Here is a 23863-nt window from a genome sequence, read left to right as displayed (position 1 = left end):
TTACTTAAAAGACAGTTTTGATGGATATAAGATTCTTGGCAGGCAATTTTTTCCCTTCAATTTTTTAAATATGTCATCCCATTGCTTTCTTGCCTGCATGGTTTCTGCTGAGTAGTCCGAGCTTATTCTTCTTATTGGCTCTCCCTTGTAGGTGACTTTTCTTTTATCCCTCGCTGCTCTTATAATTGTCTCTTTATCTTTGGTTTTGGCAAGCTTGATTATAATATGTCTTGGTAACTTTCTTTTAAGATCTGCCTTATGTGGTGTTCGATGAGCATCTTGGATAGACATCTTCTCATCTTTCCCAATATCAGGGGTTTTCTGCCAAAAAATCCTGAACAACTTTCTCCGTATTTTCTGTTATCCCTCCCTGTTCTGGTACACCAATCACTCGTAGGATATTTCTCTTGTTACAGTCCCACATGATTCTTAAGGTTTCTTCATTTTTTTTAATTCTTTTATCTGATTTTTCCTCAAATATATTAGTGCCAAGTGATTTCGAGTTCAGAAATTCTAGCTTCTACTTGCTCAATTCTGCTCCTCTGACTTTCTATTGAGTTATCTAATTCTGTAATTTTATTGTTAATCTTCCGAATTTCTGATTGCTGTCTGTCTATGGATTTTTCCAGCTTATTAAACTTTTCATTATGTTCCTGAACAATCTTTCTGATTTCTTCAGTTGCTTTATCTGTGTGTTCCTTGGCTTGTTCTGCATGTTGCCTCATTTCCTTCCTGATGTCTTGAAGGGTTCTGCATATTAAACTTTTGTATTCTGCATCTGGTAATTCCAGGAATGCACTTTCATCTAAAAGGTCCCTGGATTCTTTGTTTTGAGAGCCTGTTGAGGTGATTATGGCCTGTTTCTTTATGTGACTTGATACGGACTGTTGTCTCCAAGTCATCTATAAGTTATTGTATTAGTTTATGCTTGCTTACCGTCTCATAGCTGCTTGCTTTGTTTTGTTTTGGTATACCCCTCCTATGGGTTGCTTGAATGAGCCAGTGTGATTATTTTCACCTTTGGAGCTCTGGTGTCCTGTCCCCAGCTGGCTAGAGCTGTTATCAGGTATATCAGTCTAGAAGTCCATTCAGTTTTCTCATATGAATTCAGCTCAGGTTTCCAGGTAGCTGATAAAGTGTGTGGTACAGGCTCTGTCCTACAGTCTTAGAGGGGCGGGGTGGTTGGTGTATATACCCGCATCTGATTGCAGAAGGGGTCACACTCTGAACAAGACAGGGGGCTGAGAACCAACCCCCAAGTGTCTCTGAGGAAAACGCATCTCTGTTCCCTACAGCATTCCGGTGGGTGGGCTCTGCAGAGGGACCATGGGCACCCAAAGTTTTTGGTGTAAGGACTGGGAGTTACCAGTTATCCCTGGACCCCTGTCGCAGGTGGCTGAGTGACCCAAATGGAGCCACCAGTCCTTAGGTCCCTGTCTGTTGTGGGTAGGTGAGGACCTTGTTTAATAGGCAAAGCAATGTCAAACGTCAAACACCCACCTCTCCACCACACCGCTGAAATGGCTGGAGTTTGCCAACAAGGGCCTATTCTCCCAAAATAGGCCCACACAGGTCCATGTAGAAGGGAAAGGTGCTCAAGGTCAATGGGCAGTTTTTGCCTGGACAGGAGCTGCTTCTGTCCTGAGCGCCCCCAGTTAATGGAGCTAGCAAATTATCTTTCCCCCCAGTTGCAAATTTTTTCCTTCCCCAAGGACAGGAGGATGGCTCTAGGCGCTCACCAGGGTCTATCTCAGGCCCAGGGATTCAGCCGCTGAAGCCGGCTTGGGGGCAGGGGCGCGTGGTAAAATACACGCAAGCACTTAGCTTTTGCCGAGAGCGGGCCATTCTCCTCAGGTTCCAGAGGTGTGAGTGGGCTGTGTGGCTGACTGCTTCTCCCTGAGGAAACTGTGGCCAAACGCTAGGACCAGCCCGCCGCCACTGCAGGCACTCTGGGAATGGTGCCTGAGGGCTCCCTGCGATTCAGGTCTGGTAACTCCTCTCCGCTTCTGAACGGCCTCTTCCTTTCCCTGCCCCTCAGTTCGTTGTCTAAGCTTGCCTTTGATGCTCAGGGCTCCCAGCTTGTCACAAATATACTCCTTTCACTTGTTTTATCGGGTCTTTGTTGTAAAGAGGGCTCGGAAGCGTCTTGTCTATTACGCCATCGTGGCTCCGCCCACCACCCAGTCCCTTTTAGGCAGAGTATTGTTCAGTTTCCAAGTGTTTGATTTCTTTTCCCTGCTTTTTCTGTTATTGATTTCCACTTTTATGGCCTTATGGTCTGCGAAGATGCTTTGTAATATTTCAATGTTTTGGATTCTGGTAAGGCTTGCTTTATGACCAAATATGTGGTCTGTTCTAGAGAATGTTCCATGTGCACTAGAAAAGAAAGTATACTTGGCTGCTGTTGGGTGAAGTGTTCTGTATACGTCTATGAGGTCAAGTCGGTTGACTGTGGCATTTAGATCTTCCGCGTCTTTATTAAGCTTCCACCTGGTCATTTGGGACACCAAATGCCACTGATAGTTCTACTCTGTCCCATAGGGTCGCTATGAGCCGAAATCGGCTCGACGGCACTGGGTTTTTATTTGGAGGGGGGGGTTAATGCCACTGAACCAACAAGCAGAAAAGGAGGTTACTCTACTTGCTAGAATGAGTGGGCCAGATTATAAAGGGGATATTGGGTTGCTGTTACACAATGAGAACAGGGAGGATTACGACTAGAACCCAGGAGATTTGCTGAAACACCTGTTAATACTTCCATGTCTAATAATAAAGGTTAACTGAAAACTACAGCGACCAAAAAAAGGGCGAGACTACAGAAGAAATAAATGTTTGAAAATTTGGGTCATTCCACCAGGTAAAGAGCCTCAACCATCTTGAGATTCTGGCTGAAGGCAAGGGAAATATGGAATAGGCGGTTGAACAAAGAAGCTATAAATACCAACTATGTCCTTGTGATCAACTACAGAAATGAGAACTATGATAGCTTTGCATATTTTCTCTTTGTAATGGTTTGTGTGTTATTTGTACATGCTAACTATTTTCTTTTCTTTTTCCCATTATTGTAAGTTGTTGGAGGTTAACTTTACAATTAAGCCTTTTGGTAGCAGAATCTTCAGTGGGACTGGATTTGAGATGTGATTAATGTAGCTCGCGACGGATACAATGGCCACAGGGATTAAGTGTCTCCTCGTTTTGGAGAAAGAGTGAGAATCTCATTCATATGAAAGATAGCTGTAGCTTGTTAAATGAAAACATAAAAGTTGTTTTGTTAGTATATAGGAGTTCAAGTGTGTGTAGAAAAGTCCATATGGAAGTTAAGCAGCCACAGACTGTGCCAGTTATCAATGTATTGCCTCTCAGCTCCAAATCTACCCTTCGGTGCCCTGCTGGTGATAATGGAGCTGGACCCTGTAAACATTTCTCCTTTGCCAGCTGGCAAAATGTTAAGATTAGTAGAAGGCACTGGAGGAAGGAGCTTCTCTTCCTGGTTCATGTGGTTTTCTATCTTCTAACTCTTACGGTGGAGCCCTGGTGGCAAAGTGGTTAAGAGCTAAGCCAGCTAACCAAATCTACCAGCCCCTCCTGGGAAACCCTATGGGGCAGTTTCTACTCTGTCCTATAGGGTCACTATGAGTCTGAACCAACTGGACAGCACAGAACAATTCTTATGGTACTCTGCTGGTGTGCAGGATACCCAATGGTGCTCACAATGTGTTTTGTGAGTACTCCCGTGGGCATCTTCCCAGGCAAGTTCCACAAGTGCCCCAACCAATCGGACTTCCCAGTGATTCAGCAGCACTCTCATGGACAGTTTCCCATTTGCCAACCTTGGCCTGTAGGACCTCAGCAAACTTCTTCACCATCTAGTAAAGACTTCCTTTAAAATATAAAACCAGCTTTAGGGGAGGAGGGTGCTCTCCCAAATTTGTTCTTTGCTTGTATACCCTGCCTCAGCCCTAGGGGTGGTGACTTCTCCCTATATCTGTCATTCCTGTATTCTCTAGATTTTCCATTTACCCCTCAGTAGTTAGCTTCCTCTTACAAGTTAATAGCTCTTTATGTCATGCTTTTTTTGTTCAAATTACTGTGTGATTTCTGTCTCCTGACTAGACTCTGACTAATATAGATACAGACAAATTAAAAACCTAACTGAGAGGACATTCAAAACAATGAGATAGCTTAAAGCCACACAGCAGGAAAAAAAATAGGGAAACCAGAGATGTTTAGCCCAAAGAAAATAAATCAAAAGGCACATTTTAATCTCTAATTCAAAAAGCTACCACATGTAAGAGAGAAAATACTGGATCTTTGTTGCTCAGCAACAATAACAACAGTAGCAGCAGCAGGATACATCTTTATTTTACACATAAATACTGAAGACCAGAAATATTAACTTTCATTAACCAGAAAGCAGAAGCCTTTGAAGAGGGCCTGTGAAGAGTCTAACATCAATAGTTAAATTGACAATTTACACAGCTTTGTGTTTTCTCATCTCATCTCATTTTAAGTTGCTGAAAATCCATTGAAGGACCGGACTTGCCAGCAGTGACAAAACCCAAAGTTAATTTTCACACAACAAAACAAAGGCTCTTCTTCCAGTAGGCCTGGCAGTTCACCCTTGAAGTTCACCTTCAGTTTCGTTCTCTAGAAATAGAGCATCTCTAAAGACACAATGGACAAGACATGCTCAAGTTACACCCAGTTAAAATGCTGTTATACAACCATTTAAGTAGGAAAAGGAGCTGACAGCCAAACAGTGGATGATTTATGGGCAGAAGCATATATTCAGCTGAACCTGTAAGGACTTTCTTTGCGGACATTAATCATCATCCTAATATCATCCTACATTTGTTAAACCCTTCAACTAGGTCACAGAGCAGTGAAAATATCTTCGGTCCCTCAATCTAAGCAATTATTTTCTTACTAGTTCTCCTTTTATAGAGGAACCTCGGGCTCAAAAATGGCAAATAACTTGCCTAAGAGACCAAAGCTAATTTTTTTTTTTTTTTTTAGAGCTAGGCCTGTTCTTTCCTCAGCTTTCTCAAATTGAAACAAATCACTCAAGGAATTATTTCCAGAGATGTCTAGCAATAAGCCGGCAAAAATTACTGCAAATACAGCTGGTCTAGCTCTTAACTTTCTTTTCCCCTATGAGGACTGAAGCAAACCAGAAGGCCCATCTACTCAGAGAAAAATACTGGTGAGGAGAAAGGAAAGCAGCGTAATCAAGCTGCTTATGCAACCTCTTAATATATAAAAATTTCTTTCTGTGTGCAAGCAAAATAGCATGGTGTCCTCTTGCTCTTTTCAACACTAAATATAACAGTCATTTGGTCTAAATGAAAGTTTAATAGTTTTTTTCAGTAGCATAAAAAGATCATACAACAAGGTTTAAATTAAATAATAATAAAACAAAACACCACAGTGGTAATGCTTTAGCCATGAAAACGTGTTAGGTAAAGCGGGAAATAAAAAGTCATTGTAAACTTAAAAGTAAAGAGAACTGTCAGGGCTATGTGCAAACGAGCTAAAAGGCACATACTCAGGCTTTGCCTCTGTCTTATCCAAGGAAGAGAGGAGAGGAATGTCTGTACCATGGATAAATTAAAAGATTCCCTATCATGTCTCTTACATGCTACAGAAACATAGCAAGGGTTCTATGGGCAAAAGTCCTGATACGTTTTAGAAAGGAACAGGCAATATGTGATGGCAGAAATCCCCCTCCACTACCAGAGCTGTTCTCTCTGCTTCTATCAGTGCCTCAATGAGTGCATCCTCCTCTGCCCCCCTTCACATACTTCCTTCCACCCTTTCCATCTTAGCAGAAATATCACTGCCAATCTAGGACAGACTTCTTTCTTAGAACCACATCTCCTTCCTTCAAAACATTTAACTCAGTTTTTCATTAGACATTTAACAAAGTTGTTCATTTCAATAAATAGCTACCGAGAACCTACAATATGCCCAGCACTATTTCAGGTGCTGGGCCACAGCAGATACTAAAACAAAATCTCTGTCTCTCATGATATTTATCTTCTAATGGGGAAAATCGAACAACAAACAAGATAAATAATTAAACTGTACAAATTACTAGAAAGTGACAAATGCCATGGAGGAAATTAAAGCAGAGAAGTGGGATACGAAAACAAAGGGGTACAGTTTTAGTAAGATGGTCAGAGGACTCACTGAGAAGGTGGAGAGCAGACCACATGCATACCTGAGGAAAGAGCATTCCAGGCAGAGAAAGCAGCTCCTGCTCACAGACCAAGGCAGGGGCCCACCTGGTTGTCTGAGGTATAGCAGCAAGGAGGCCAGTGAAGCAAAGCAAGCAAAGGGGAGAACTAGGAGGATATATGCTCAGAGAGGCCACAGGGGTATCAAAGGTCCTGTGGTCTTTGGTCAAAGGACTTTGGCTTTTATTTTGACGTGGAAAGCCAGTGGAGGGTTTTGAGCAAAAGAATATGATCTATGTACAAGATCTCTCTGGATGCTGTTGCGTATACACTACAGAGAGCAACACAAGTGGACGCAGGCAGACTAATTTGGAGTAGGGTCACCAATAAGGGAGAGAACAATGAAAGTGATAAGAAGTGATTGGGTTCTAGATCTATTTTTCTGAAAAATTAAATGTGAGGTCTGAGAGAAAGAGAGGAATAAAGGGGAAGCCAAGTATTTTACCCTAAGCAACTAGGACAGAGTTTCCATTTAATAAAATGGAGAAACAAAGAGTTCTTTTCTTCTTTCTGTTTGTTTGTTTGGAATGTTTGCAGCTGGAGCGATCAGAGTTGGGTTTGTTGCCGGGAGCCATTAAGTCAATTTTGACCCCTTGTGACAAGTGTAGAATTGCCCCATAGGGTTTTCTTGGCTGTAATCTTTACTGACCAGTCGCTGGGTGGGTTCAAAACGCCAGCTTTTCAGTTAGCAGCCAAGTACTTAACCACTGCACCATCAGGGACCCTTAGGAGTTCTGTTTAGGACATCTCAAATTTGAGATGTCAACCCTACATCCAAATGGGGATTTCCAGTAGTCAGATGGAGTTTGGGAGGCAGGTCTAAACTAGAAATATCAGTTTGGGCAATTAGCATATTAATATGAATATATCTAAAGCCATAAGGCTGGATGAGATCACTAAGGGGGAGAATGTAGATAAGAAAAGGAGGGCAAGGCTTTGCCTTGGGCCTCCAATGAGTAGAGGTCAAGAAAAGAAAAAGGAGGCAGCCAAAGAAACCAGGAGAGGCCTAAAAGGTAGGAGGAAAAGCTCCTTTAGAATAATAATATGTCTGTCTGTGTGGTCACACAGCACAAGGCAGTTGTCCAATAAATCTTTCCTGAACAAATGAAGGTACAGTAGTACAAGTTTCCAGGGTCACTTCTTTTCTGTACACCCCAAATTCATTAACCTTTGTGGATAATCTCCATCTGAGTTTAAGTGAACCCAAAGATATCAAGTAGCTCAGGACCATAAGAGTTAACTTGTTATAACCCTGGGTAACAGAGTTAGATAAAGATACCCTATTGATTTATTCCTGCCTATCTGGTTCACTGATGTATCTCCAGCACCTGTAAAAGGGGCAGGGGCTCGTAAACATTTGAATGCATGAAAAGAGCTTGACCACCTAGTCCAAAAAGTTCCCAAATCCGGCTCATGATCAAAATCACTTGGGGAGCTTTAAAAAATATATAAACTCCTGGGCCCCAGAAATTGTTTCTGTAGGACTAAGGTAAAGTCCCAGAATATATATTTCTAAATAAGGTGCCCAGGTAGCTCTTAATTTACCACTAAATTTCTCAACAAATAACCACTAATCTAGTCCACCACTCCCCTTCACTTAATACACTGAAAACCGTAAGACCCACACGAATCTCTCCAATCTAGAAATTTAGCGTTCTCTTACTATTTAAAAGGCATCATTTGGCATTCAATTATTACAATTTCAAATTTCCTTAGTTCTCATCCCACCTCCGCATGGAATTTAACCAATATTACATTTGTTCTTACAAAATGTTCTTTGTAACACTGCTTAGCATTTAAATAATCAAGCCTTATATTACAGTGTTCACATATCTGTGCATTTTTCTCTGCATCTGGACAAACTATGACAAACCCAAAAGGCAGCTAACACATAAAGCATTACTTTAATTCTGAAGAGGTCTGTAGTGTACACAATGTAGTGTACACAATGGTTAGTGACTAACATTTCATTGCTGTTTTAGAAGCTTCTGAAAGTTCATAGTTATAGTAATCATTTGTATGCATCCTTCTCATTCACACCCCAGGTTTTCACACGGAATTATGGTAATCCTTGAACAATGTAAAAGGCATGTAAAAATTACATTATTCAGATTCCCCTTTAAAGCAGCAAGATGTAAGCCCCAAAATACACAAAGCAAAAACTAACAGAGACAAAGGGAGAAATAGACAATTCAACAATAACAGTTAGAGACTTCAATATCCCCACTTTCAATAATGAACAGAATACCAATGAGGAAACAGAAGACCTGAACAACACTATAAACCATTGAGACCTAACAGACGTCAATAGAATATTCCAACCAACAACAGAATACACATTTTTCTCAAGTACACATGAAACATTCTCCAGGACAGACCATATGTTACACTACAAAACAAATCTCAGCAAATTTAAAAGGATTAAAATTGTACAAACCATGTTCTCCAACCATAATGGAATGAAATTAGAAATCAATAACAGAAGGAAATTCAGGAAACTCATTCCTAAATAACCAATGGGTAGAAGCAGAAATCATAAGGAAATCAGAAAATACTCTGAGGTAAATGAAAACACGACATACCAGAACTGTGATAAAGCTAAAGCAATGCTTAGAAGCAAATTTATAATGGTATAATATAACCTTCTGCCTGAAGAAACTAGAAAAAGAACAAAAACAAAAATGAACACAACCCAAAGCAAGCAGAACAAAAAAATAATAAAGATTAAGAGTGAAAATAAATAAAACAGGGAAGAGAAAACTCAATGAAAGAAAAAGTTCTTTGAAAAGATCAACAAAATAGGCAAATCTTTAGCTAGACTGATCAAGAAAAAGGGACAGAAGACTCAAATTAATAAAATCAGGAGTGAAAGAGGTGACCATTACTACCAACCTTACAAAAATAAAAAGGACTACAAGGGAATACTATGAACAATTGTATGCCTACAAATCACACCATCTAGATAAAATGTACAAGTTCCTAGAAAGATAGAAACAAACAAAACTGACTCAAGAAGAAAACATTAGGATAGGAAATTCCAAAACAAATTCCTGTGGCTAGTTCTACAGTTTCTAGCAATTAGACTTAGGAATTAGTTCCATGATAGATGGAGTTTCTTCAAATTTCCCTTTATAAAGTCTATGTATCTCATCCTCTCTGGTAAGGCATAATGCAGATAAATCTAAGTTAACAGATCTCAGTCTGAATTAACTTCATACTGGATACCTCTTGTGCCTCCACCTCACATCCCTTTAGTTCATCTTTTACTTAAAAAAAAAAAATTTTTTTTTTTTTTTTTTTTTTTTAATGACTGCAGTATCCAGCTGCACGCAGGCGTGATTTAACAGTAAAAAAAAAAAAAAAAAATTTTTTTTAATTTTTTAAATTTTGCTAAAAGGAGCCCTGGTGGCACAATGGCTAAAGCATTCAGCCGCTAACCAGAAAGGTTGGTGGTTTGAACCCACCAGCAGCTCCATGAGAGAAAAGACCTGGCAATTTGCTCCTGTAACGATTATAGCCTAGGAAACCCTATGGAGCAGTTCTACTTTGCCCTGTAGGGTAGCTATGAGTCAGAATCAACTTGATGGCACACAACAACAATTCTGCTAAACCAGAGTTTTCTGCCCCGTATCTTCTCTGATGTCAGAGGTAAGACATCTGCCAGCAGCCTGGCACTGCAATGCAAACTAGGAAGTACAAGAGTTAACCAATGAGAGATGGCAAATGGTGAATTCATGCTACCCAATTGGCCAACATAATCGATGTGATGGGAACTAACAAAAACAATTCTGTAACGCAGGTGGGTAATTCTGAGACACGGTTCCTCAAAAGGTCCCAACAGGATTAAGCCCCTGTTACCCACAGCAGTAACAAGGTTAATAATACTTCATTGTATCGGCATTTTCTCTTTCCAGTTTCACTTTTCCCAGTCTCCTATTCCCTGGGATCACTTCTCAAAAACCATCTACATGCAAAGCTCTTGCCTTCAGCTTGGATTTTCCCCTAAAATGTAGAGCCTACGACTGACCTTAAAACAGACCTTTAAGGGTCCATTTCTTCCAACTGCCTTTCTGATGTCTGGTTAGCACTTAAGATCTACTGCAATATGATGTATTGTGGCAAAAAAGAGCATGGGGCTTCTCCCCAGACTAGGTTCAATTTCCAGATCTATCATTAATCTGACCTCGACCTATTCAAAGGCAAAATGGACACAGTGTTATATATACAAAAGAGCTTTACACACTCTAATGTGTTACATAAATTACAGTTATCCTTATCATTAATGAGCTATATCAGATAGAAAAATCAGTTCAAGTCTAGAATCACTAAAAACACAAGATCAATTTACAGTATCTGTAAATGTTTAGCCGTTCTGTGAATAAAAATCTTCTGGTCTCTGATACAGTGTGGTTCTATCTAGAATGCTTTAGTTTTTCATAAGGAGAATGTATGATTTATTACTTACAGAATTACAAATAAATTAAAGAAAAAATTCTATATCTACACATGACTTTTGGCTCATTCCACAATGAGAAGCAAATCATACAAACAAAGTTATGGCTAAAAAATATATCAGAATTATGGACTCACTCAAAGCACAGGAAGAAGCTATTTACTCAGTACAAAATCACAACAGAAATTGAAATCAAATGGCTTTACTTAGATGAAGGGTTCTTAACCTCAGTCCATGAGCTGGTTTCAAGGGAGTCCTATACAGCCTAGAGAAAGTGTAATATATTGTATTATTAATGGGTATATATAGATTTTTCTGGGAAGAGGTTCTATATTTTTATCAGAAATTCATGAACCAAGAAAGCTTTAAGAACCATTAGGTGTTGGTATTTTACTGATGGGTCTCCAATATGCAAGTTTTATCTGCAAAATGAAAGAACAGAACTAAAGCTTTGTTTCCAGGGTTTGTTTGGGGAGGGGGAAAAATAAAGGACATTTCACCATGTCTAAATCTAAGAACACAATGTGTAGCTTTGTTCAGATTTCATTTATAACACCCATTTATTGATAGGCTGAAATAGCTGTTCGGAACCTCGTACCTACAACTGATTTGTTTTTTTGTTAAGACTTCACATTTTTGGTGTTCTAGAATTTTTCTAATGCTAAATCCTTCGCATCCTATCTGATGATACAAGAGACAATGGTGAGGCTAGGATACTTTCTGTGTCATGGCCTTCTAACAAAGTAGTTGTACTCTTTCAGTGCCGGTATGACCTGATGGATTGGACTGACATCATATTATCACATTCAAAGCAGTTATCACATCTACCAATAAACCATCTACCTACTCCGATAACAGTGAAAACAGCCAGTAACAGGGCCGTTTGTAGAGCACATACTACGCTGCATCTAGCCCCAGAGGCTGTAAATAACAGCAATTTACCTCCACAGAGGTTTATTCCACAAATAATTTGTGGTAAAGTCTTGTTAAGCCTTCACTCTAATGGAAACAGCACAAATAAAAAAAATTGAGGATAATCCAGTTTTACGTCTGACTTAAGAATGAAACCAATACGCTGTGCCTGCCCCACCAGTCCTATGTCTTTGCCCAGAACACTATCTAGCCTCCCAGGCCCACGATATTCTCAGGTCAACAAGGAGGAAGGACCTAAATGTCGTCAGTCAGGTTTCAGGTCTCTTATCAAGAATGAAATGCTAATAAAATCCCGGAATTGCCTCAATCACCGAAAACTTCAATTCTAAACATCTATGAGAAAGGCAGAAGCCCTGGTGCAGCAGTGGTTAAACGCTCGGTTGCTAAAAGAAAGGTCAGCGGTTCAAACCCACCTGCAGCTCTGCGGGAGAAAGATGTGGCAGTTCACTTCCGTAAAGATTTACAACCTTGGAAACCCTATGCGGGCAGCTCTACTCTGTCCTATACGGTCAGTATGAGTTGGAATCGACTCCATGGCAATAGGTATTAGAAATGTAGTAAAGATTGTGAATTATTCTTTGTAGTATTTAAATTCTGTGTTTCAAACTAAGAATAAATTATTAAGCTCTCTTAATGAAAGGAAACATAAGGACATTAAATTGAGCTTTCTTCATAAAAAGAAATGTCTACCAAACTGAAAAAGCTCTTTATGCCATGTAAATTACTTTAGGCATAGAATCATCTCAAAATCTTAACTCAGTCAACACAACTTATTTGCAAACCTATCTACTGTAAAGAAACACCCAGAATGGCTAGGGAATCAGGCATTCTGTTAAATTCTTCCCAGATACAGCACCCTGGATTATCGAATAATAAAATTACAAAATTAAAATGTTATTAGATATAACAAGTCTTATTTGATGATTCAGAAGGCACTTTAGGAAGGCGAGGAACACGAATTTTAACTGGACTGCACTACACATACTTGAAATAGGAGAAGTGATCTAACAGTAATTGACATGCTATGAGATAACTTCTTACTGCCACTCTACCAACGGTCTTTCTCACCAGACGCTATTAAATATCAAATAGTCATTTGAGTTTCTTGACTCTTATATTCTAGATGAAAGAGAGTTTACTCTCAGAGTCAAAAACAATAACGTAAGTGAAAGTGCTTAGAAAAAGTCAAAAGTCCTGACATTTATGGAATTATTACGGATGGGATTAGAAGCTTTGTTAGACTGAGAACTCATGCCTCAAGAGTCTTTATTTACCAAACTCATGTCATAGTCACATTATATTTCAATAATTAAGACCCCAACCAAATCCAGTCTGTGAGGTGTTAATGTAAGATGTTTATTAGTGCAATTTATTTAGCACAATGATCACATTAAAATGTCCCAATATACAAACCATTGGAATCTAAAGTCACAAAGAATACAAACTTAGCTATATGAACAAAGCTATAAAAACATTACTGAAAAACAAAGTTCTACATCTTCAACACTGGGCCAAAAAAGAAAAAAAAAGAGAGTGTCTGTGAGAAACATCACATTTCAACAGAGCAACATTGACCGGTCTGGCTGCCTCACCAGTGAGAGACTGGGCCACTCCAGTGTGGCCATCATGGCAGTACTGCATTACATTACGGGACTCGCAACCTCATATGAAACCGTATGTGAAACATTGAATTCATTTCTTTCAAAATAAAACAGTCAAGTACAACAAATGGAGCTAACAAAATATACCAAATTTCAGTTGGCTGCAGCAAATTTGAACAATTCCATAAATTCAAACAGAAAACTTATTTGGAAAAAAAAAACAAATTTCAAACAAAAATAAACAATGGAAAGGTAATAAAAGTGGAATAAATCAATGGCAGTGATGAAGTGTGATTGTGTCCCTCTGACCACTGCATCAGGAGAGCTGTACTCGGGTTCCTCCACCCGCCTGTCATTTAGACCAGCTACAGAGACTGGTCAGAATTGAGAGAATTGTTTCAAACATGATTTTAAGAAGCCAGCGCTACTAGTTTTGTAAAGTTCCCCGGACAAAAAACAACAACAACTTGTTAAACAACTGCACACCAAAGGGAAAGAGTTGTGTTTTATTTTAAGGTGTGCTCTCCTACTGTAAGACTTTTCATAGTTTTATCGACTGTGTCCCCCATCCAGAAATCAAAATAGGAATTCTTGGCAGAGAAACCATCCCCTAAGATTCTTATATAAGAGGGAATTGCTTTCCAAATTCCAGAAGCCACTTCAGAGACTCAGTTAAAACTTTTACGGTATTCTGATTCTACTATCCAGAAGTGCTTTTGCATCAAAGGGTCTAAAACAACGTACAAATCTTCCTCAGAAGATGGTGCCACTGTATTTCTTTTAATCTGAAATAATCTATAGCTTGGGGGTTATAAAAACCTGCATAATCAGTAAGATGACAGAAAATTAAAATGAGTATTTCACATTCCAGATCCTAAACCAAAATTCTTCTAGGATTTCATAACATGGTTCATGTTTCATATGCTATGTCCAAAACTCTGATCAAAGCTTTTTATTGTAAAAGTTCCACAGTACTTACCCAAATGGTTCTAGATTTTTTAGCTATCGGCTTGGAAAAATGACGAACAAAAATAAAGTCTCATTGCAACAATACTTAGAGCGTGGGGAATATCAGAATGTGTGAATGTAAATGCTAATATTCACAGTTAAGGATTTTAAACACATGTTCATGTGTGATCCATGAATCCTACCTGCATGCTGTGTAAAGACACCTCCAGAGTTCAAAGAGATACTAATCCTACACATAGTTTGTATCCAATCACGTAATCATTTCATTAGAAACCTGACAAATTGGTTGTGGTTCTTAAATGTGTTACAACTTGGCTTCATTCTGGTGTTGTTAAGAAAAAGTTATTTTCTATTTGTATCCACATCTCACAATTCTAATACAGGATTCAAGCATATTATAACTCAGTTCCATTTTATTTAACTTCTCAATTCTTATTTTGATAGTCCATTATCATGTTAAAAAGTAACTTTGGTTATAAAATCTCATACACGAGAATAAGGCTGTTAAATAAGCCTAGATAAATAGATGATAATTTCATAATAAAAACAATTTTGGCTGAACTGCAAATGACAAGAGATGATTTAAAATTTGGGGAAATATTTTTTAAAGTTTAATCAGAGCCACCCTAAATTAGAAAGCTTTAAATTAAAATAGCTATTGTTATTCAGATTTTAGTAAGGTGGGGAGAAATTTTGGTAGAGTGAAGATTTCAAAAAAAAAAACCAAACCCATTGCTGTGGAGTCAATTGTGACTCATACTGACCCCACAGGACAGAGTAGAACTGTCCCATGCGGTTTCCAAGGCTATAAATCTTTATGGAAGCAGACTGCCGCATCTTTCTCCCATGGAGCGGCTGGTGGACTCAAACCACCAACCTTTCTGGTCAGTAGCAGAATGCTTTAACTTGAAAGATGAATCACCCCTGAAAGCAAGCTCACAGAAGGAAAGGGGAGGGAGAGGAAAAGGGAGATTCACTGCAGTTTTGGCGGGCTCAACCCCTTTATGAAAGCATCGGTGTTACGGATCCTGATGAACAGCGAGGATGTGAAAACCAAAGAAAAAGGCCAACTAAAAATGTTTAAAGAAAGAAAAATGCAAGGTTGAATTAAATCATAAAATGAGTTTTTTAAAAAAGAACAAGAAATAACAGATATTAGATGATTTTATATAAAAATACTAAAATTAAAAAGAATTCATCTTGCACTTTGTGCTCACAAAGGGAAAAGGAGGTTCCAACAAGCCCTGCACAGCACAAAAGGAAGCAGGTGGTTTGCTCAGGCATCAGGAGAAATAGGCCCCGGAGAACTACCCTCAGCTTCTTCTAAATCGTGTCCAGGAAGGAAAAGCAAAGCTTTGCAAAATGCTGAAGGTTTTAGAAGGATAACGATGCTTAGGAAAGATCACTGGTCTGGTGTTGCAGCAGCCCCAGTGTTGAGAGACACGCTAGGCTTCTAGGAGGAGAAAAATAGAAAGGGAGGAAGAAGTAGGGAGGGGAAGGAAAGGGCGGAAAAGCACAGATCATTAGTAAACAGCAAGTTCAACACAGCAAGGTGCTCAAAAACCCTTTATATGCCACCAGTGGAACTGGCCTGCTCTTAGGACTACAGATAAAGTTCTGAAGGAAACAGAAAAGCGAATTTCCAAAACAGCATTGAGCTGGTTGCTTGTTAGTAATGGCCAAATTAGAATAAGGTCACAATATGCTCTAAGAACATGCACCCTTCACTCCCTGCTCCCTCCTCCCCACAAAGAAACATGCATATTTTCAGTAAAGCAATATAGTTAGGAGGTCAAATTCAAAACTCAAATACCACCCAGTTGTGTAAGCCATATGCTACCCAAGGGTAGAGAGGTGTCCACAAGCAGGAAGACCTGCTCTCAAAACGTCACTTGGCAGTTCATAAACACCTGGGTTCTTTCTAGTCTCTAGGGAACTAAAGTTTTGAAACAGTAAGGGCCCGGCTGCATGTTTTTCCTGGTTTTGTTGTTGTTGTGTTGTTTGTTTGTTTCCTGCACTATAAAGATTTGGTAGTGGGGAGTAACTGCTGCGTAGAGTTTGAGTCTCATCACTCTTCTGATCAGACTTGATACCCTGCTAGAGAAGGAGAACCTACTCTAGCTTTGATAGCTCTTTCCTTCCTGGATAAAAATGGCATCCACTTTTACAACTGCTTAATCAAATCAATCCCCTCCAGCCTTTCCTTCTCCTGGCACTGGCTCTTGGTTAAAGAAAGCTTAAACTACTCATTAAAATAAAGTTCACTTTCAAGTTTCTTTTCCTTTAATGAGGGGGATATTTGTAAAAATGTTTTCTTAAAACAAAACTACATAGACAATTACTTTCAAAGCAGGCACGGAAACAGAGGATATTACATAAGAATACTATTATCAAAGAAATACCAAAATTTCAGTTCACGAAATTGGAAGAGAAGGTGACACATCTTGCAGCTTTTAGCTTTTAAAGTAAAGAGTTCTTAATTCACGAGCTGCTAATCAGGATGTTCATGTCACTGGGTAAAACTAACATTCACAACAAACAGGACCCATGGTCAATAAATCTGAGGTATAAAGAGATACAGCATTTCCTAAGGTCACAAAATAAAGAATAAATCCTGGAATAACTGCTACTGCTAACAGAAAGCTTTGTGGAAGCCTTACAAACTGAGAAATCCTGTGGTGGCTTAAGGCTGGGATACGTGTACAAGAAGAGAACCACAGAAACAGGACGTGTCTCATGCTTGCACTGCTGTAATGTGAATCAAATGTTACATTCCAGTTAAGACCACACTCCACAGAGAACGATATGGTTGAGCATTAGAAGACAACTCATTTGAGTCAACAGTGTCAGCCTGATCACAACTGCAAATTAAGTGCAGTTATTTATAAAAATATAACATCACACTGATGTTGACAGCAAATGACTCATATCAGCTACCTAGGAAAAAATTTCCACAGTACATGCAGTAGGATTCTTGCTATTGCTTCAAGACATGTGCTTACTAAAAGGATGCTGGGGCGAGGCGGTGGCGTTTGTTATGAGATAGGAACACACAGGAACCTCAGCACCCTGGGTGGTGCACCTTCAGCTGTTCACTGAAAGGCTGGAGGTTCGAGTCTAACCAGAAGAGCCTTGGAAGAAAGGCCTGGTGATCTACTTTAGAAAAATCAGCCACTGAAAACCCTATGGAGCATAGTTGTCCTCTGACACTTCATGGGGTGGCCATGAGTCAGAGTTGACTCTATGGCAACAAACTTTTTTTAAGTAATGAGCTAGGAATTAAAGTTAGAGACAAATTTCAAAAGCAACAGATACGGGAAAGATAAAGGAAGATCTGACACTGGGCAAAAGAGAAAGGAAAGAACTTATAATTTGTAACTCACAGGTTTCCTACCCCTGAGCCCAATAAAGCAAACTAAGGACAGTGTTCACTCAGGGAAGACTGTCTAAAAAGTTCTAGTGGGCAAAGGCCTCCAATATAACGTATCTCAGTGATGATTATTCTGCATCTGTAAGAGCACTGAAAATTGCCCTAGCTGTTGAATGGCATAAATGCAAAAATTATTCAAGCAATACCAAAGAAAACTCATTATTCTCCTTCTTTAGTTAGAGATTTTATGTGGAAAAAGCCCTTGGTTTAAATGCATCCAACAAGGAAAAAAAAGAACAAAACCCTCAAATAATTCATATGCTTCCACTAGGAATCATCTTCAAAGGAGCCTACTGAGACCGTTTCACCCACACACTTGTGAATCTTGGACTTACCTGTAGTGTCATTCCCTTCTACTTCATGATCGCCATTGGCTAGCACTGCTGATTTAGAAGATGAAGTCCCTGCAACAACCATGGAAAATAATTACCATTTGTGGCCGATAGAAAAATGAAAAACAGATCCAACTACCATCTAACTAGTGGAATTTTTGTCACTCGTCATAGCATTTACTTAGAACAGATAAAAAATTGTCCAAAATTTAAAATCTGGAAGCACAGAACTGAGACAGTAAGTCCCACAGAGCCCAAGCTTTGTCAAGTACTACCCCTATAAGCAAAGTCCTTCCTAATAAACCAATCTGTCTTTTCTGTTCTGTACATTGTTAAATATCACCATTAAATTCAATAAAACCACCATGAAACACCTGAGGTTTAGGATCTATGATTCAAATCAAATGACCCAAAGACACAGGGCCTTTTAGAACAACTCTCACACAGGAAGTCCAGGGCACCAACACTGCTCCTGGACAGAGGATTGATTACACAGGGGTCAGCAGCAGCGCCTCTGGAAGCAGAGGGCTACTTCTTTTTCTTCTTCTTTTTAATTTTAGGAACACCTGGTGGCACAGTGGTTAAGAGTTCGACTGCTAACCAAAAGGTTGGCATTTCAAATCCACCAGGCACTCCTTGGAAACCTTATGGGGCAGTTCTGTTCTGTCCTATAGGGTCGCTATGAGTTGGAATTGACTCGACGGCAATGGGTTTGGGTTTTTTTCGGGGGGCTGTTTAATTTCAGCCATTCCAACAGGGTACAGTCATGTCTCATTCCCTAACGACTAAAGATGTTGAGCATCTTTTCATGTGCTTCTTTGCCATCCCTGTATCTTCTCTGGTGAACTTAATGGTAAAAAAAAAAATTTTTTTTTACTGTTTTTTAATTGGGTTGTTTGTTTTCTTAATATTGAGTTTTGAGAGCTCTTTACATATTTCGCATAGTTTGCATACCAGCCCTTTATCCGATGAATTTTGTAAATATTTTCTCCCAGGCTGTTACTTATCTTTTCATTTTCTTAACTGAGCCCTTTCAAGAGCAGAAGTTTTAAATTTTGATGAAGTCTAATTTATTACTTTTTCCACCACAGATTACACTTTTGGTTCGGTAGCTAAGAAATTTTTCCCTAACCTGAAGTCACAGGATATTCTCCTATGTTTCCACTAGTTTCATAGTTTTCATACTGAGGTCTATGACACATTTGGAGTTAAATCTTATATACGGTATGAGTCTAGGTTCATATTTTGCTGAAACATCTAGTTGTTTCAGCACCATTTGTGGAAAAAACTGTTCACATTCCATTAAATTGTTTTCGCACCTTTGTCGAAAATCAATTGATCATATATTTCTGGACTCTTTATTCTGTTCCACTGATCTATAAGTCTATCCCTTTCACCAATACTACACTGTCTTGCTTACTGCATTTGTATAGTAAGTCTTGAAGTCAGGTGGTAATGTGAATTCTCTAACTCGGGTCTTTTTCAAAACTGTTTTGGCTATTCTAGTACCTTTACATTTCCATACAAATTTTAGCATCAGTTGTGGATTTATACAAAAAATCCTGATGAAAGCTTAATTGTGACTGCATTGGATACATAGCTCAATTTGAGAATGTACAACCATTTCTGAAAGTCTCTGACTATATATATCCAACATTTTAGCAACTGCAGTCAGCCTGCCAACCCAAGAGTTTTCTATGAATTGCTCTCAAGAACCTCACAGAGACATTTTTCATAAGACAAAAAGTGAAAATCTACAACATGTTACTAAAATATAAAATTTTACTTTGTTGGCTTTTTTTTTTTAAGCATTTTACTTTGAATCACAACAAACTATGCTGTTCAACTTTCTGGTCCCCACAAATTCAAGGAAGAAATCTTTCCCATAAGCTTCTCATTGAAATAGATCATTCATTCTGTTATCTCAGAGGAACAACCTAAGGGAACAACCTAAAAGAAACAAGGCCGTTCAAAAACAGAACCAATTAACTGGCAGAAGGAGAGAGAAATAAAGGAATGAAAGATAAAAGACTTTTATTAAATACACACTATGCACTGAAACCCTGGTGGTGTAACCACTACGGTTAAGTGCTAAAGCTGCTAACCAAGAGGTCAGCAGTTCAAATCCGCCAGGCCCTCCTTGGAAACTCTATGGGGCAGTTCTACTCTGTCCTATAGGGGCGCTCTTGAGTCGGAACAGACTCGATGGCAGTGGGGTTTTTCTGGTTTATGTACAAGGCGTCACGCTAGGTCTCACATACCGTGTTATACTTATCCACCGATGCCAAATATGTTCCATCACATAAATTAAAAAAATTCCCTTTCACCCTCACACAATGAAATTTAAGATCTGTTCCTCTTAGCTCAAGAAAGAATGCATATTTTTAAAGAAAATCTGCCTCACGTAAAAATACAGATTACATGAAAATGAAAATCATAAAAACGAAACCATTTTTTGGCCATGAGATTGATAAAATCTTCTTAAAATCTGAACAGAGCCAGGGTTGGTAAGGGTGAAAGAAAATAAGTAATTTCATATGCTTTTAGAGGGACTCTCAATTGGAGCAACCTTTTAATAAGACAATTTTTTAAATCCCACGGAATGCACTTTTAGGTATTTAGTTCACAAAAAGATGTAAAAGTATAAAAACTGAATGTAAACAAGATGTTCATTATGGCAGTGTCTAAAAATAATATCTACCAATAAATTCACTATACTGTGAAACAGTATGCAGCCAAAAAAGAATAAAGTAGCTCTTCATATACAAATGCAAGAAGATCTCAGGACATACTAAGAAAAAGATAAATAAAAGCTAACACAGTACACTAATAGCATTTATGGAAAAAGCAATACACACATAAATATACAGAAAAAAATATGAAAGAATATACACCAAACTTCACTGGTAACTGCTAAGGAATGGAATTTGGGGGGCTGGAGATGGCAATGAAAATGAAGACTTCCACACAAACACAAATTTGTGTTTCAACCGTGTACATTAGATAAAGCAAGCATGGATAAAGAGAGCAAACTGAGGCACACCTGTCAGCCTCAACATCCTATATAAGTCCTTAAAAACAGCAAAAAAGATTTTGCTCCAAAAGAATGGAGTAAAAACATACCTAGACACCAACCACTCTGATGAAGATCACAATAGAGGATCCCAGACAGAGTGGGAGAAAAATGTAGAACTAAATTCACACACACACACAAAAGGACCAGACTTACTGGTCTGACAGAGGCTGGAGGAACCCCCTAGACTATGGTCCCTGGACACCCTGCTAACTCAGAACTGAAGCCACTTCCAAAGTCCATCTTTCAGCCAAAGATTAGGCAAGCCTTTAAAACAAACACTAACACATGTGAGGAAGGTGCTTCTTAGTTCAATCAAGTATATGAGACCAAATGAGCAACACTTACCCAAAAGCAGAGATGAGAAGGCAGGAAAGGACAGGGAAACTGGACAAGTGGACACAGAGAATCCAGGGTGGAAAGGGAAAGGGGAGAGTGCTGACACATCGCAAGGACTGCAGCCAATGTCACAAGTTGTGCATAAATTTTTGAATGAGAAATTAAATTTGTGCTGTAAACTTCCACCTAAAACACACATACACACACACAAACCCCAGAAATCAAGAAGGGTAACCTCCAGGGGACCAGAAATTACAAGAAATAACCAGGAAAATGACAGCAAATGAGATTACACTGAAGGAGAAACCATAGGCCAAAGCTGGCACGGGAACGCAGAACTCCAGGGCGCTCCAGTCTTTGTGGTAGCAGGGGTGATCGGGACTCTACCAGAAGCTGCCAAGTGGGTCCTACCTCCCTCCTTCCTCCCACCCCCACAACCTTCAGCCTCGTGCCAGCCCCTAAATGGGAACAGTGAGAGACTGGATGCTTTGGCGTAAGAGGAGCAAACTCCCCAGGGGACAGGTGATACCTGGAAGAGTGGAGAACCCTCAAAAGCACAGGGTTAGCTCCTGGTATATACTACTTGGCAGGCAGTAGAAAAGTCATGCATCACTGGGAATCTCAAATAGACAGTATTGACAAATATTTGAAGAAAACTGCTACCACAAAAGAAAGGTTATCACATTCAAAGAGAATATCACCCAGGGAAACAATGCTGATAGAGCAAACTGAAGTTTTTTTTTAAATACATTGTTCCCTTCAGAAGGATAGGAGAAAATATTATCAATCCACGAAACAAAAGCAAGCACTAAACAAAGTGAATTACTTAACGACTGAGTAACAAATCCTTTTGTTAGATGGTTTCCAATGCTTTGCTTTTATCAAAATTGAAAGAGGTCATAATGGAGTTGTTATCTGATAGGTCATTAATAATAATTTCTGATAATATTGCATTACAGTATTCTTAGCATACAACTCAAAGAACTGAGGACACTGGACATTGCCATAATAAACTCCCATTCACACATACTGCGCTACGTAAAAAAGTCTTCTTGGCTGTATGTCTACAAAGACAATAGGAATAGAATCGCTAAATCCTGTCTCATTCTAGCAAGAAATAATGTTTCTTCATATTCATGATCTAAAAAAAAAAAGTAATAATAGACCACATCATCTCATTAAGAAAAACATTTCCAATCAAATTCGAGTTTTATGTTTATAATTACTTATCAAAAATTATAATACATTTACAGTGTCTTGATCAATCAGTAATTGTGATGATCATTTGGTCACTGTGATGATAAACTTCTTCTGGACCAAGTTAACACCAAGAGCCTTACTGTCACAGGAACTTTTTAAATAAAAATTCAGTTTACGCACATTTTCAGTTGTAGAAACATGATAACCTAATCAAGAAAAAAAATTCAAGCATAAAAATATATTATTGTTGTTGTTCTTAGTTGCCATCAAGTAGGCTCTGACTCATGGCAACCTTACATATAACAGAATGATAACACTGTCTGGTCGTATAGCATGAGACATGGAATTGCACGGAACAAGGAATCAAAAAGGACTTAAAATTTCCAATGACAAAGAACAACTTGTTTATGTATTTTTAAGGAAGATGATTATGAGTATCAATGCTACGTATTTAGAAACATTTAGATACATTTAAAAGAGTAATGTAACTTATTTTTATGCATCAAAAGTAAAATATTCTGAAAATTACATGCTTTGCAAATACTTAAAACTTTTGCTACATGTCAACTTAAAAATGTGAGAAGAGTACAAAATATTTTAGAGTTCTCATATGGGCATATGAGCAAAACGTTCAAGATAGCTGCTTTAGACCAGTGCAGCAATTGTAAGGAATGGTTCATATGCAACGATAGAAAAGTTTCCAAGAGGTAAAAACAAAAAAAACAAGTTATAAAGACCAGTGCATACGGTTTGATCCCATATATGTACAACTAAAGCCACCACACAAAGCACTAAATTTCTGATTGTATATGTTTGTAAGCAAATAGAACATAGCCTTCAGGGATCTACTCCTCTGGAGAAATAAATTAAGTGGAAGTCAAGGGAAATTTTCACTTATTTGAATTTTAATTTTTTTTATTAAAGAAAATTTTTACTTTGGAACAACTTTGGATGGATAGAAAAATTGTGAAGACAGTTAAGAGAGTTCCCATATGCCCCACACCCAGTTCCTTGATCATTAAACATCTTACATTAATATAGTATATTTGTCACAGTTAACGAATCAATATTGGTAAATTTTTATTAACCAAAATCCATGCTTCACTAAGATTTCTTTAGTTTTTTCCTTTTTCCTAATGCCCTTTTTCTGTTCCAGAACCTCATCAAGGATACTATACAGGTAGCTGTCATATCTTTTTAGGCTCTTCTGGCTGTAATAGTTTCTCAGCCTTTGTTTTTTATGCCTTGACCGTTTTGATGAATACTTGGTATTTTATAGAATACCTCTCAACTAGGA

General features: G+C 38.6%; 1 protein-coding gene across 1 annotated transcript in view; it reads right to left on the bottom strand.

Annotated features, from left to right (window-relative positions):
- The window catches only part of MAP4 (microtubule associated protein 4), a 199284-nt gene that overhangs the window by 91851 nt on the left and 83570 nt on the right, over positions 1-23863 (bottom strand). The window contains 1 exon segment of the mRNA XM_064274613.1: positions 17958-18026. Within this exon segment, the coding sequence (XP_064130683.1) occupies positions 17958-18026 (69 nt within the window).

Source organism: Loxodonta africana, chromosome 22, assembly GCF_030014295.1.
Source record: "Loxodonta africana isolate mLoxAfr1 chromosome 22, mLoxAfr1.hap2, whole genome shotgun sequence".
Lineage (NCBI taxonomy): Eukaryota > Metazoa > Chordata > Mammalia > Proboscidea > Elephantidae > Loxodonta > Loxodonta africana.
This window is presented reverse-complemented; position numbering and strand designations above follow the sequence as displayed.